Source organism: Leguminivora glycinivorella, chromosome 24 (assembly GCF_023078275.1).
Source record: "Leguminivora glycinivorella isolate SPB_JAAS2020 chromosome 24, LegGlyc_1.1, whole genome shotgun sequence".
In the NCBI taxonomy this organism is placed as follows: Eukaryota; Metazoa; Arthropoda; class Insecta; order Lepidoptera; family Tortricidae; genus Leguminivora; species Leguminivora glycinivorella.
The window spans coordinates 9,607,942-9,622,008 of NC_062994.1; the positions used below are offsets into that span (position 1 = coordinate 9,607,942).

Sequence of the window (14,067 nt, forward strand, 5' to 3'; positions counted from 1 at the left end):
TCTCCTAGCCTATAAGGCCAGTGGCCCGTTTATCGAAAGGTACAAGCCTTTTATTACAAGTGTGTTTCCATGACAACCCATACGATTTGACAGTTCGCGCACTTGTAACACAAGGCTTGTACCTTTCGAGAAACGGGCCCATTTCTCGAAGCTACAAGTTACAATTTACAAGTGATAGTCAATGTCTAATATGACAAGTTGGACAGAGACTTCCGCTTGTAACTTGTTACTTTCAGTTTTGAGAAACAGGCCCCAGATCTCCATGTGATAGCATCTACATACATACATATAATCAGGCCTGTATCCCATAAAGGGGTAGGCAGAGCATATGAATCCACATTCACGAATTTTTGTTTTGCACTATGCTTGACTGGTAGAGAATGCCTTAAGGCATTAAGTCCGCCATTTGTGCTTTTTTTATTGTGCAATAAAGTTTAAATAAATAAATGAACATGAGTGGGAAGTTTCAGTGTCACTCTTGGCAAAAAGAGGTTGAAAGAAATCGAAATTGTGACATTGCAGTGACAGGTTGCCAGGCTCTCGCCTACGACATAATTTAACCCATATCCCACAGTCGACTTCTACGACACCCACGGGAAGAAAGGGGGTGGTGAATTTCTTAACCCGTCACCACACGGGGCATCTACTTTATTTGAATGTACATATACATAAGGGTTCGCGCTTCGCAAGGACCCCTTATATTTATTTTACATATATGGGTCACGACCTTGGCTTAGAAAATTGACGTTGGGGATAAATTTTGTCGCAATAAAGTAGGTGTATCTGAACTAAGGAAGTAGGTTAAATAAAATAATACTTTCAATTTGTAGAGGTTAACGATAAATAAAAATAAATAAATAAATATTATAGGACATTCTTACACAGATTGACCGAGTCCCACGGTAAGCTCAAGAAGGCTTGTGTAGTACTCAGACAACGATATATACAAATACTTATATACATAGAAAACATCCATGACTCAGGAACAAATATCTGTGCTCATCACACAAATAAATGCCCTTACCGGGATTCGAACCCCGGACCGCGTCGTAGCAGGCAGGGTCACTACGCACTAGGCCAGACCGGTCGTCAAACGATGGTCATAAGTGGCGATAGCAAAAGTAGTTCTCAAGATATTTAGTAATGCGACAGACAGATGGACAGAGTCGCACCATAAGGGTTCCTTTTGTACTTTTTTTGGTACGGAACCCTAAAAATCAATATAAGAAAGAAGTCTTCTTTTAAACAGCGTCGCTGGAGACTTATAGACGGCAATAAAAATATGGTGAATAGATAAATCGTGACATTATTATTATTTTTTTCAAAAGTATCCATACTAATATTATAAATGTGAAAGTGTGTGTGTCTGTTTGTCCGTCTTTCACGGCAAAACGGAGTGAAGAATTCACGTAATTTTTTAAGTGGAGATGGTTGAAGGGATGGAGAGTGACATAGGCTACCTTTTGTCTCTTTCCAACCCCCCCTTTCCCAAAATAGGGGCGGAAGTTTTTATGGAGCATCACACATCCGCAATCTTTAAATTCAACGCGAGCGAAGTCGCAGGCTAAAGCTAGTCTTCTTATAAACATGACGAAGAGTGACGTCGTAATTTCTAGCTAGTCAAATACATCTACAATTTTAGCCGATTCCTGCAAAAATATATACAGCTAAATATGAACACGTATTCAGCGAAATATGCAAATTAAAACGCCTGCACATGTTTATATTAAATGAGTTCAGAACAAACCAAGAACTTACAATCTTGGTCAACCTCCAACAAAGAAAGATCTGACAATGTCTGCTCGTTTGCCTCCTATCACATAAAAAAAAAAAAAATCATTTTTGGGACAGTTAAAAATAGTACATTACGATACAAGTGAAACAGAGGAAGTTCGAAAGAGGGACGATAAATTATAACCTGTGCCTAACCACAAAATTAAAATTTTGAAAAAACCCCGACCACGACATAGTGGACCGATTTTCATGAAACATGGCTAAGAACACTCCCGACTAACTCAGCTTTCAAACAAAATAAACTAAATCGAAATCAGTTCATCCGTTTGGGAGCTTCGATGCCACAGACAGACACACACAGACAGACAGACAAACAGACAGACAGACACGTCAAACTTATAACACCCCGTCGTTTTTGCGTCGTTTGTACATTACGTTACAAGTGCGAGAGAGAGGTGATACATTAAAACACGACCGAAGGGAGTGTTTTAAATCGACACAAGTTACGAATTCCCTTTTCGAACGTATATCGTTTTTATATCGATTTTTCTATAACTCACGCTCCGCCCGCGTGCAATAGCACATTTAAAGTGCGGGTATGATGAAAATAACTATTAATCCTGTGTCGTGAGATGGCAGGCTTATGCACTGAAACTAATACACATTTTACTATGACCAAATACATATTATATAACACCGTATAGACAGGTACAGTCTAAGAAAAAACCGGCCAAGAGCGTGTCGGGCCACGCTCAGTATAGGGTTCCGTAGATTTTCGTATTTTTCTCAAAAACTACTGAACCTATCAAGTTCAAAACAATTTTCCTAGAAAGTTTTTATAAAGTTATACTTTTGTGATTTTTTTCATATTTTTTAAACATATGGTTCAAAAGTTAGAGGGGGGGGGACGCACTTTTTTTTCCTTTAGGAGCGATTATTTCCGAAAATATTAATATTATCAAAAAATGATCTTATTAAACCCTTATTCATTTTTAAATACCTATCCAACAATATATCACACGTTGGGGTTGGAAGGAAAAAAAATATCAGCCCCCACTTTACATGTAGGGGGGTACCCTAATAAAACATTTTTTTCCATTTTTTATTTTTGCACTTTGTTGGCGTGATTGATATACATATTGGTACCAAATTTCAGCTTTCTAGTGCTTACGGTTACTGACTCCGCGGACATTACGGACGGACGGACGGACGGACGGACGGACGGACGGACGGACGGACGGACGGACGGACGGACAGACAGACAGACATGGCGAAACTATAAGGGTTCCTAGTTGACTACGGAACCCTAAAAACGTACCTCAGAACCATGTAGAAAAAGGTACGGTGGCCTAGATGGCGTTACACCTTTAGGGGACGCTCGACTAAATGTCGACATTTTAACACATATCAAGCTAACAATAAGGGCTAAATTGTCAAAACTGAGGTTCAAAAGTTTTAAGCTTGTGTCGAGAGATGGCAGTCTGTGCACTGTGATTACACATTTTACTTTGACAGTAACTCTCTATAATACTCGATCCTCTTTGCCTATACTGGATCCTCTTTGCACTGACGACATGTAGTGTTCGACAGTCCGTATCAAATACTTGTATCTGAGTACCTTAGATTACTACCTACCTTTATAGATTTACGAACTAAATTCTTAGAAACACTTGCACATGCAAAAGATTTTCAGTCGCTTGCTTTAATTTATTGCTGTACGTACACAATATATTATGCCAGTGACAGGTTAAAATGTCACTACCCACGATACCATAATTTCTCAGTACAGTTGGTGTTATTTTTTACGCACTAGTGCAAGAAGCGGTTCATTATATGTCAGGTCGAAACTTCGTAGGTCCATCTGTACTGAAAAACGTCGTACGATACACGTGCGAAAAAGAAAGTTCTTCTATTCAATTTCTTACTTTCGCACTTGTATCGTAATGTACTATTTCAGTACAGATGGTGTTTTTTACGCACTAGTGCGCGAAGTGGGTCATTTTTTGTCAGGTCGCAAAGGGCCATCTGTAGGTACTGAAAAATGTCGTACGATACAGGTGCGAAAAGGAAATACGCAACGCATGTCGATTTAAAACACGACGGAAGGGAAGGCATTTATCGCCACTCATAATGACCTTCATATTTTCCGCACGTACACTATATGTACTAGTTATTAAAAAAATATATGTACATGTCAAACAACAAAACATTATTTCCTTCCTTATTAAAATTGTAGCAGGAAAAGTTCAGTGACCTAAAACGTAATACATTAAATGCGACAAACCAAACATAATTTTAATGGAGGCCGCGCCCATACTTTGAAACACTCTATTTGATTAGTTTCAAAGTTTACAAACAAAAATGTGACTTAGTCGGGAAAAGGGACCTTTTGGCGATTTGGGCTTACGCTATTATTAAATTTAAGTAAGGTACATTTGATTGTGGAACGTCGCAAAAAGACTACTCCAAGGTGACACCACACATATCACTTCAGCCATCAATCGCCCACTGCTGAGCATAGGCCTCCCCTCGTGTACGCCACTTATCCCGGTCCAGGGCTAAACTCATCCAGAAGTGCCCCGCAGTTTTTCGAATGTGGTCCACCCAACGAGCCAACGGATGCCAGGCGCTTCTTACATCCGATAGCAGCCACCATTCGGTCAACATTTTGGTCCACCTGCCATCACTCTGCCTGGCAACATGCCCCGCCAATTCCATTTGAGTTTGGAACTGACGTCACCCACGTCCCGCACCTTGGTGCGGCGTCGGATCTCGACATTCCTCACTCGATCTTGGAGCTTAATGCCGAGCATGGTACGCTCCATCGCTCTCTGTGCTACCCGTATCTTATGCACAGCCTTTTTTTAGTGAGCGTCCATGTCTCGGCGCCGTAAGGTGAACCCTTGGAGTAGTCTTTTTGCAACGTTGTGAAAGCAAAGCGACAAAGTGGTAAAATAAAAAGTGGAAAAAAATGTTTTGTTAGGGTACCCCCCCTACATGTAAAGTGGGGACTGATTTTTTTTTATTCCAACCCCAACGTGTGATATACTGTTGGATAGGTATTTAAAAATTAATAAGGGTTTTCAAAAATCGTTTTTTTTAATATTAATATTTTCGTAAATAATCGCTCCTAAAGGAAAAAAAGTGTGTGTACGGAAAACTACGGAACCCTACACCCCCCCCCCTCTAACTTTTGAACCATATGTTTAAAAAATATGAAAAAAATCACAAAAGTAGAACTTTATAAAGACTTTCTAGGAAAATTGTATTTAACTTGATAAGTTCAGTAGTTTTTGAGAAAAAATACGGAAAACTACGGAACCCTACACTGAGCGTGGCCCGACACGCTCTTGGCCGGTTTTTTCATATATTTGATCGCCATTGTTCGAGGTGTGCCTTGACTACAAGACTAAACAATTTCGTTAAATTATCTAATGGATTATCAAATGTTTTAATTAGAAATTTAATCCCAATTAAGTTTTAAATGGAACAGACTGATGAAAAGGGTTTTTGGTTCGTTCTAATTGTTTCTGGCCCCGTAGCCGAATGGCATTTCTGTGACGCGAAACGCCACCGAAACACCGCAGAAAGGTAGTCTGGATCTGTCGCGCCAATACGCAAGAGCGATAGAGATAATATTATCGTGAGCGTTTGTGCATTCCGCTACGCACACTGTTATGAAATTAAAACTGAAATATCGTCACTACTTTAAAAAAAACTTGTATCTTCGTCTGTCAATGAAAAGAAAATTGTAGTAAGTATATATGGAATGCATATAGACTTACTGCGTTTTAACTTTGAGGAACAGCGTGAGATACGAGATTTTTTAAAAGTAGGTAGTGACGATATACCGAGGCAAACATTTTATAGGTAATCTTTTATTGAAAAGGGATTTCTTCCAGCGAATATAGTACCTACACAAAATGAAAAATTTACACCGGTTTTGACGACCAGTCTGGACTAGGACCCTGCCTGCTAAACCGAACGTCCAGGTTCGCATCCTGCTGTGGGCAATTATTTGTATGATATCATAGATGTTCTTAAGTCTATGGGTGTTTTCTATGTATTTTTATATTATATATGTATGTACATCGTAGTCTGGGTACCCACAACACAAGCCTACTTGATTTTACCATGGAACTCAGTCAATCTGTTTAGCGCAGCGGCCTAATGATGCTTTTCGGACGGATGACAGAAAACAATATTTTCGGTACCTCTTTATTAATAAATAAATCAAACTCGATGATAATAATATGCTTGCGCAGCATCGTATCTTATACAACGTTGAATATTCATATCGTTAAACTGCACAAGTACATATCCGTATGGGCATCCGTAATAAGATCCAAAAAATCCTCTCTTCTTTCGCGGGTGCATGGTTTTTTCGGCCTTAGGAGTAAAACCAACAAATATAGAAGCAGCTTCACTGTTATCGTCTATATATTCGGGAATCGATACTTCGTCATTCTTATATACCTTTTTGATTTCTTTTAGATTTTTAGTTTTAGCTCCACCTTCGTTAATATTCTTAATTTTGTTATTTTTCTTTGAGTCATCGGGGATTTCAACTTTTTCATTTTCTTTATCTATAATTTCTTGGTTATTTTTTATTTTATTTCCATCGTTTTGAAAATTCTTTATAATATTGTTATTTTTCTTTCGATCGTCAGGGATTTCGACTTTATCTGTTTCTTTCTTCGTGTTTTGAACTTCTTCAGTATTTTCGTTTTTATTTGTATTTTTGTTACCTGTTTCAGGGAGTTCCACGTTTGCACTTTCTTTCTTCATATTTAAAATGTCTACATTTTCTTTTTTAATATCTTCTTCGTTAAGATTTGTTGTTTTCTTATCCTTCGGCTCAATGATTTTATATTCAATAGGCAAATCATCATCAGCGATATCATTTTCAAAACTATCTGTATCTAGATTCGTCTTATAAATGATAAATGGTTTATTAACTTTATCATTTTCTTTATGATTTACGACCATAGCCATATTTAAATTTATTACTAACGTTGCAATTAAAAGCGTTATTGTTATTTTCCTCATAGTGATATCTGAAAATAAAAAGCAATTATTATTATAAATATAATTCACTGAGTATAAAAACACATGCGACATCCCATGAGGAAAGGTACCATATTACTCCTGTTTGCGTACCATGGATCTCCTCTTCTAGTATTAGGAGTGAAGTTCGTACGATGATTAGGTATTTATTTAAATACTAGCTTTTGCCCGCGGCTTCGCTCGCGTTAGAAAGAGACAAAAAGTAGCCTATGTCACTCTCCATCCCTTCAACTATTTCCACTTAAAAAATCACGACAATTCGTCGCTCCGTTTTGCCGTGAAGGACGGACAAAAAACACACACACACACTTTCCCATTTATAATATTACTATGGACTATGGATTTGAGTACGATTCTCCTCAGAAATGTTTTTAAGTAGGCATAATTTAATATCTGACTAGTTTAATACACTTATACAGTGTGTAAACCTAATACGGACGAATTTCTTAACGGTGGTTATTATAAGACAATAGGTATCGTAACTATCGTAAGTAATCTAAATGTACAATAATAAAAATATAAATAACTAGCTTTTGCCCGCGGCTTCCTCGCGTTAAATTCGAAAATTGCTGAATGCTCCATACAAAATTCTACCCCCAATTTTCGGGAAGTGGGGGGTTAGAAAAAGACAAAAAGTAGCCTACGTCACTCTTCATCCCTTCAACTATCTCCACTTAAAAATCACGTCAATCCGTCGCTCCGTTTTGCCGTGAAAGACGGACAAACAAACAGACACATACACTTTCCTATTTATAATATTATTATGGATAATTTTGATCGGCTTAAATGAACAAATTATAAAGCATATTTATGTGTAATAATTTACCTTAATATCACAATCCAGGGAAGTCCACTCGCCGTCAAATGGAAACTGATTCTGATCCTTATAACACGACTAGTTTTATTATATTAATAAGGAAAATATACCGCATATATTACTAACTATAATAATTTAATAATAAAACCGTGTGGTGATTGGAATTTCACCGTCCCCGTGGGTGTCGTAGAAGTCGACTGTGGGATATGGGTTAAATTGTGGCGTAGGCGAGAGGCTGGCAACTTGTCACTGCAATGTCACAGTTTCGTTTTCTTTCAACCCCTTATTTGCCAAGAGTGGTACTGAAACTTGAGTACCTACAGTTACATACGGCGGGGCAAATCTCGACGGGGTGGGGGAGGGGTATATAACTGGTGGACACTATTTAATAGTGCAAAATAGGTATCTCATAGGTAAGCGTGCTCCACCGTAGACCGCATCATCACTTACCATCAGGTGTGATCGTGGTCAAACGTCTACCTATCTATACTAAAAAAAAAAAAAAACACTGTACCTAAAACATGGAAAAAATTAACCAGTTACATTGGCCCCCCAGTCGAGATTTGCCCCGCTGTACCTTACCTATAAATGAGTCACAGATGGCCCTTTAAATTATCGACATTAGTAACTTGTCAGGTATCCCACTAGTGTGGTAAAGTACCACTTAAATATGTATCCATACTAATATTATAAATGGAAAAGTGTGTGTGTCTTGTTTGTCCGTCCTTCACGACAAAACGGAGCGACGAATTGTCGTGATTTCTAACCCCCCCACTTCTCCAAAATGGGGGGCGGAACTTTGTATAGAGCAATCCGCAGTTTTTGAATTCCACGCGAGCGCAGCCGTCTGCAAAATCTAGTTATAAATGGGAAAGTGTGTGTCTGTTTGTTTGTCCGTCCTCCACGGTTTACTCGGTTTACACGGTTTTAACGGAGCGACTAATTGCCGTGGTTTTTTCAGTGGAGATAGTTGAAGGGACGGAGAGTGGCAACAGGCTACTTTGTCTCTTTCTAACGCGAGCGAGGCCGCGTGCAAAAGCTAGTAAGGTATATTTTTAACACCTAATTGTCTGCCTTGGTCTGTCCTTGCCCTCGCTAGAGTACAAAAACAGCCTTCGTTTCTGAATGACTTAGCGAATATATTGAATTTTCTTTATATAGTCTTAAACTAGATTAACTTGATTTATTAACAAGAAAGAAAATTAACCGGTTACAGAAGAGTTATTAGCAAAGAAAGCCTTTATTAATTTTACTTACTAAAATTATTTTTACTTACTGATTTGCAAAGGTTGGACACGAATAAAATGTTGGTACAAAAACATAAAGCCTTGTGAAATAAACAGAACTAGGTACTAAGAACTAAATATTTGCATACTTTAGACATATCGCGTATAAAAAGGCGGCATTTTCTCCCAAGGTCGGAAAATTGTGCATTTTCTCTCATCGATTTTCCACCCACACCATTCATACGAATTTTGAGCGTGGGCGGTTGACGTCATATGACATATTATTATGGCTAGAGGTAAATCGAATTTAAAGTTATACTGAGATGTTGAAGTTATATCCGAGCAGTTCTCGAAAAGTTTGTATAAAAATTAAGGAAAGAGTTAAATTTGTTTTTATTATTCCTATTTTGTTACCAAGATTTTTTTGATGAATTGAGATTTTAGTAAGTTTTATTTCGTCATTAAGGTTCTCTACACTGAGAGAAATTTGCATTGTGAATTTAACAAGTTCGACTTGTTGCGGTTTATTCGTTTGAATCAGCCAAACGTATGTTTAAAACAATATGTGTCAGGTTGTTTTTATAAAATCGATTTATTGATTCAAATATATTGCCGATTCAAATGACAAGTAGCTTGTTGTTTGACCCAAAGAGCACGTAGGCGCTATTTTAACTAAAAAACTTGTTGAACGAACATGAAAACTGGTTGTATTTTCTCTCAGTATAGTATCTATATTTTCTTAATTATAACAATTATCCAGTATATATCTTACGAAAGTCGACTTATATTACTAAATGTTGGTAACAAAATAGGATCAATTAAAATTTGCTGACATAGCTAAGCACAAAGTTGCCAGGAATTGCTCATCCATACTTATTACTTATACAGGGTGTATTTTGATATTTTTGATAGCGGGTCTCTTTAGACCATTTTCGCGTAGGACCACGGGATCTCGTAGCTGCCCTTACTGACCCGCTATCAAAATACACCCTGTATAAATTATCAACGGGAAATTGTGTGTGTCTGTTTGTTTGTCCGTCTGAAGGTATTGAGCAAAGAATATAATACTCACTAGGAGATTGAGAGTCATAGGCTCCGTTGTGCCGTGAAAGACGGACAAACAAACAGACACACATACTTACCCATTTATAATATTAGTATGGAAAGTAGGTAATTCAATTTCTATTCCCTAAGTGTAAACACATTTAGTGACAATTTTTTTATTTGTTTAGGTTATTTTAAAATACGAGTATAATGGTCTAAATTTACATTCTACTGCACTTAGCTAAAAGCTTTTAGTACTGTCTGGAAACTCTGGATAACATTACTTTTTACTAAAGAACAATTATTATACTAAAAAAGAGAGTTTGTGCTTGAATTTTGTTTGTTATTTGAGACTTAAAGTGATCAATTAACACGTTATGATATCTAATTCAACAACGTTCACAAAATGGAATTGACTTTATTTTGTATTCACTTCAAACCATTTTTTCCCCTCACTAGCACAGAAACACGTGTTTTGTCCTTCAATATCAGCGTGGAAAAACGCATTTTATCCACTGTGGGTGTAATTTGACACTTGAATAAAGTCAAATTTGCTTTAAAATTACTAAAAGTAGGTGAAACTAGTAATAAAGATGATTTACCACCTGTGGAACTGTTGGAAGCAGTGATAAACGCATTTTTTGCGTTGTAGTTTCCTCGCTACAGTGAGGGGAAAAGTTTTGTGTTACACTCGGGTGCAAATGTATTTTACTTCTCGTGTGTTAAAAAACTCGCAAGTTCAGGATTCTATTCTCGAACCACTCGCTTCGCTCGTGGTTCAACTATAGAATCCTTTCACTTGCTCGTTTTTCAATTCCACACTCGGCGTTAAAATACAACTTTGCCCCCTTGTATAACAAATAACTATTAACCCCCGACGCAAAAACGACGGAGTGTTATAAGTTTGACGTATCTGTCTGTCTGTCTGTCTGTGGCATCGTAGCTCCCGAACGGATGAACCGATTTAGATTTAGTTATTTTTGTCTGAAAGCCGAGTTAGTCGGGAGTGTTCTTAGCCATGTTTCATGAAAATCGGTCTAATGTCGCAGTCGGGGGTTTCTTCAAAATTGTAATTTTGTGGTTAGGTTATTGAAACTGAAAATCAGCTATTACGTCAATTTGGTTTGTTCGCCTTAATAATTCTGTAATTTCCTTTTAAACTGTCTTGTTTTCTGTAAGTACGCCCAATGTGAGCGTGCACTTCAGTCTGCACACTTAACTAACAAGTGGCGCTGAAATTATGAGCAGTTTCATATGCTCTGCCCTGCAGTAGCGTTTGGGAATACGATCGTCAGTTTATTGACGGCAGCGACAGCGGTGGTTTACATTTTAACTAGATTTGCTTTTGGTAGGTACTCTACAGGAAAATGAAAATGAAAATCTTTATTGATAACAATTGTTATATGTCCATATGTTGCCATATTGTCCATATATTTTTTTTAACAATTGTTATATGTCAGGTCGCAATTCTCAACCGATTCTCATGAAATTTTTTAACCAGATTCTATGATTAGCCAAAACGTTTTTGTCGATCCTGTTTTTCTTTTTAGTATGAATAGGTAGACGTTTGACCACGATCACACCTGATGGTAAGTGATTATGCGGTCTACGGTGGAGCACGCTTACCTATGAGATACCTATTTCCTCTCGCTTCAAAGAGACCTGGATTGTACTCATGCGGAAACACAGACTCAGGCAGGGCATTCCACTCCTTGGCGGTTCGCAAAAAATTAAGTTAAATTAAAATTTTTGGAAATTACATAAATAACGTAACGACAACGTATTTACGATTTTATTTGTAGGTTACAATTTCAGTATTTTCTTGTAAATCTGGTTTATTAAATTTGTACTTTTTGTCTACAGAGGACGGCGGGCGTTGCCTGCCAGCATTTGCCGGCCGCAAGCTCGGAGAAATCTGCAACCGTGAGAACCAGTGCGAGGCGGGCTTAGTGTGCGAGGAGGTCGTCCCAGGTATCTTATCTTATCTTATTATCCTCAAATGACAAGCTCGGTGAAACTTGCAACCTTAAAAACCAGTGCGAGGTGGACTTGCGAGGAGGCCCTCCTAGCTACAATAGGCGAGACGACTAAAAAAAACTAATTAGTCCGTCAGTTAGATTATCAAAGAATTATAGACACATATTTTTTCTTTTTTCTCGTAAACGAAAAATGACGACGGTACAGTGCGTTGAAGTTTCGCGTGACGTCACGCCTTTGGTACAATTTTTACTTAGAAGTGACGTCACAAGCCCCCACGCCGGAACTTTGATGCTCTATATCTAGTTGTATTTTTTCATTAATTAGAAAAATCGAAAAATATGTGTTAAATTTTTTTGGACGATCTAACTGACGGACTAAACAGAATGCCATTTTTTATGTAGTCGTCATCCCTATACTAGTATAACAGTTTATTTGATCTTTATGATGATATACGATTAATGGTCTTGGTCCTTGTATTTCCTACATTGACGCAGCAACCCAAATTGGGACTTGGTTAAAATACCTTTTGATCTTATTCAGTTCCTCTAGTCACTGTGGCTGAGGTTCACCAGGTTTTAAGCTACTATGTCATTCCAAAGGTATTTATAACGTCTACCTAGGCGTCTCCCCTTTTGTTGTCCCAAAAACATCCTCTTCTCGGTAGTACGATCCTCTCCCATCCAAAAAATACTTACTTACTTTGTTGGCGCGACGACCCAAAGTGAGTCTTGGCCTCCAACACAAGAGCACGCCACTTTACACGGTCCAGAGCGACCTCTCGCCAGCCCTCGTTGACGCCAAGTTCACGGAGATCTGCCTCCACTCTATCTGCCCAAAAATAAGTAGCTATATTATTGCCAGCTTTTATTTAACTTACAAATCTTGCAATGTTTGTACGGATTTAAAAAAATATCTCAAACGAATTGAACCAGCGTACTCTGCAATCGCTGCAGATGTCTGTCCTCTCGGCCACCCAGGTCAATTACACAGTCAATTATTCTGTACTTAATTTTTCACAGCTTAAATTATTTTTGTCCAGGTGAAATGCACGTCTGCCGTCCACCAACATCAGGCCGCAAGCAATACAATGAGGACTGCAACGCGTCTAGCGAGTGTGACATCACGAGGGGGCTATGCTGCGTCATGCAACGCCGACACCGACAAAAGGCGCGCAAGGTATATATATCATAATCCTTCTCAGTCGACTGCCATTCACGGTCTCAGCCCACCTTAGCGGTGTTCCACCCCTGGAGCGTCGGCCTTCGAATTTGCCGAGCATAATGTTTCTTTGGAGAGTGTGTTGTTTAAAACACATGATATGCCGAAGAACCTGAGTATTTTCTCCTGACAAATAGTTGAGAGCCGCTTGGTGATATTCAGTTCACGCAGTATTGACTCGTTTGTTCTAAAAGCAGTTCATGGGATCCTGAGCATCCGTCTCCAGCACCACATCTCAAAAGCATCAATCTTTTTCCTAACTAGGGTTTTAAAGCTCCAAGTAAATCATAATATCAGATCTTATTCGTCCAGGAGAAGGCGTTCGACAGGGTCTGGCATGAGGGCCTGTTAGACAAACTGTCGACATCTTCAGTCCCACGTCGAGTGATGCTTGCGTACTACACTTCTTCCTAACAATCCTCACTACCATAGACCAAGCAAACGTATCTACTTAGCGTGTCAAATGAACTCAGTAAAATCCACTCAGTTGTCCGTCTTTAATCGCAGCTTGCAACTTTCGGGCGTCAATTTTTGTAAGTTGAAGTCAACAAAAACATTAAAAATGCCTAGTTACGTGATATTTAATTACAACAACACAAAAATTATGAACACTCAAGGGCTTGAGACATATTTAAAATCACAGTAACAATTTCAGTACAAAATCTGACACGCTCGGCTGCCATACAAATAGATGAACTTGTTTCTTCTATCTAAATATCCTGACGCAGCGACACTTCCACGGTACAGTGGAAGACAAGATCTCAACCAAGCGCCCAATTCTTCGCGGGTGTTCCTCAAGGGAGTTGCCTCTCGCCAGCTTACTACGCCTGTGTGCGTAGCCGAATACACAAACGCTGACGAAACGCTAATAGTATCTCTTTCGTAGTTATCTATCTCTATAGCTCTTGCGTATTAGCGCGACAGGGCCAGAATACATTTTTGCGGCGTTTTGGTGGCGTTTCGCGTCACAAAAATGCCATT

The 14,067-nt window shown here is 38.5% G+C and overlaps 1 protein-coding gene across 2 annotated transcripts in view; it reads left to right on the top strand.

The window, feature by feature from the left end:
* LOC125238622 (ITG-like peptide) overlaps positions 1–14,067 on the top strand; it is a 61,721-nt gene that overhangs the window by 41,429 nt on the left and 6,225 nt on the right. For both annotated transcript variants that reach the window (XM_048145984.1, XM_048145985.1), the window contains exons 4-5: positions 11,752–11,859; positions 12,908–13,044. In XM_048145984.1, the coding sequence (XP_048001941.1) occupies positions 11,752–11,859; positions 12,908–13,044 (245 nt within the window). The remainder of the gene's footprint in view (positions 1–11,751; positions 11,860–12,907; positions 13,045–14,067) is intronic.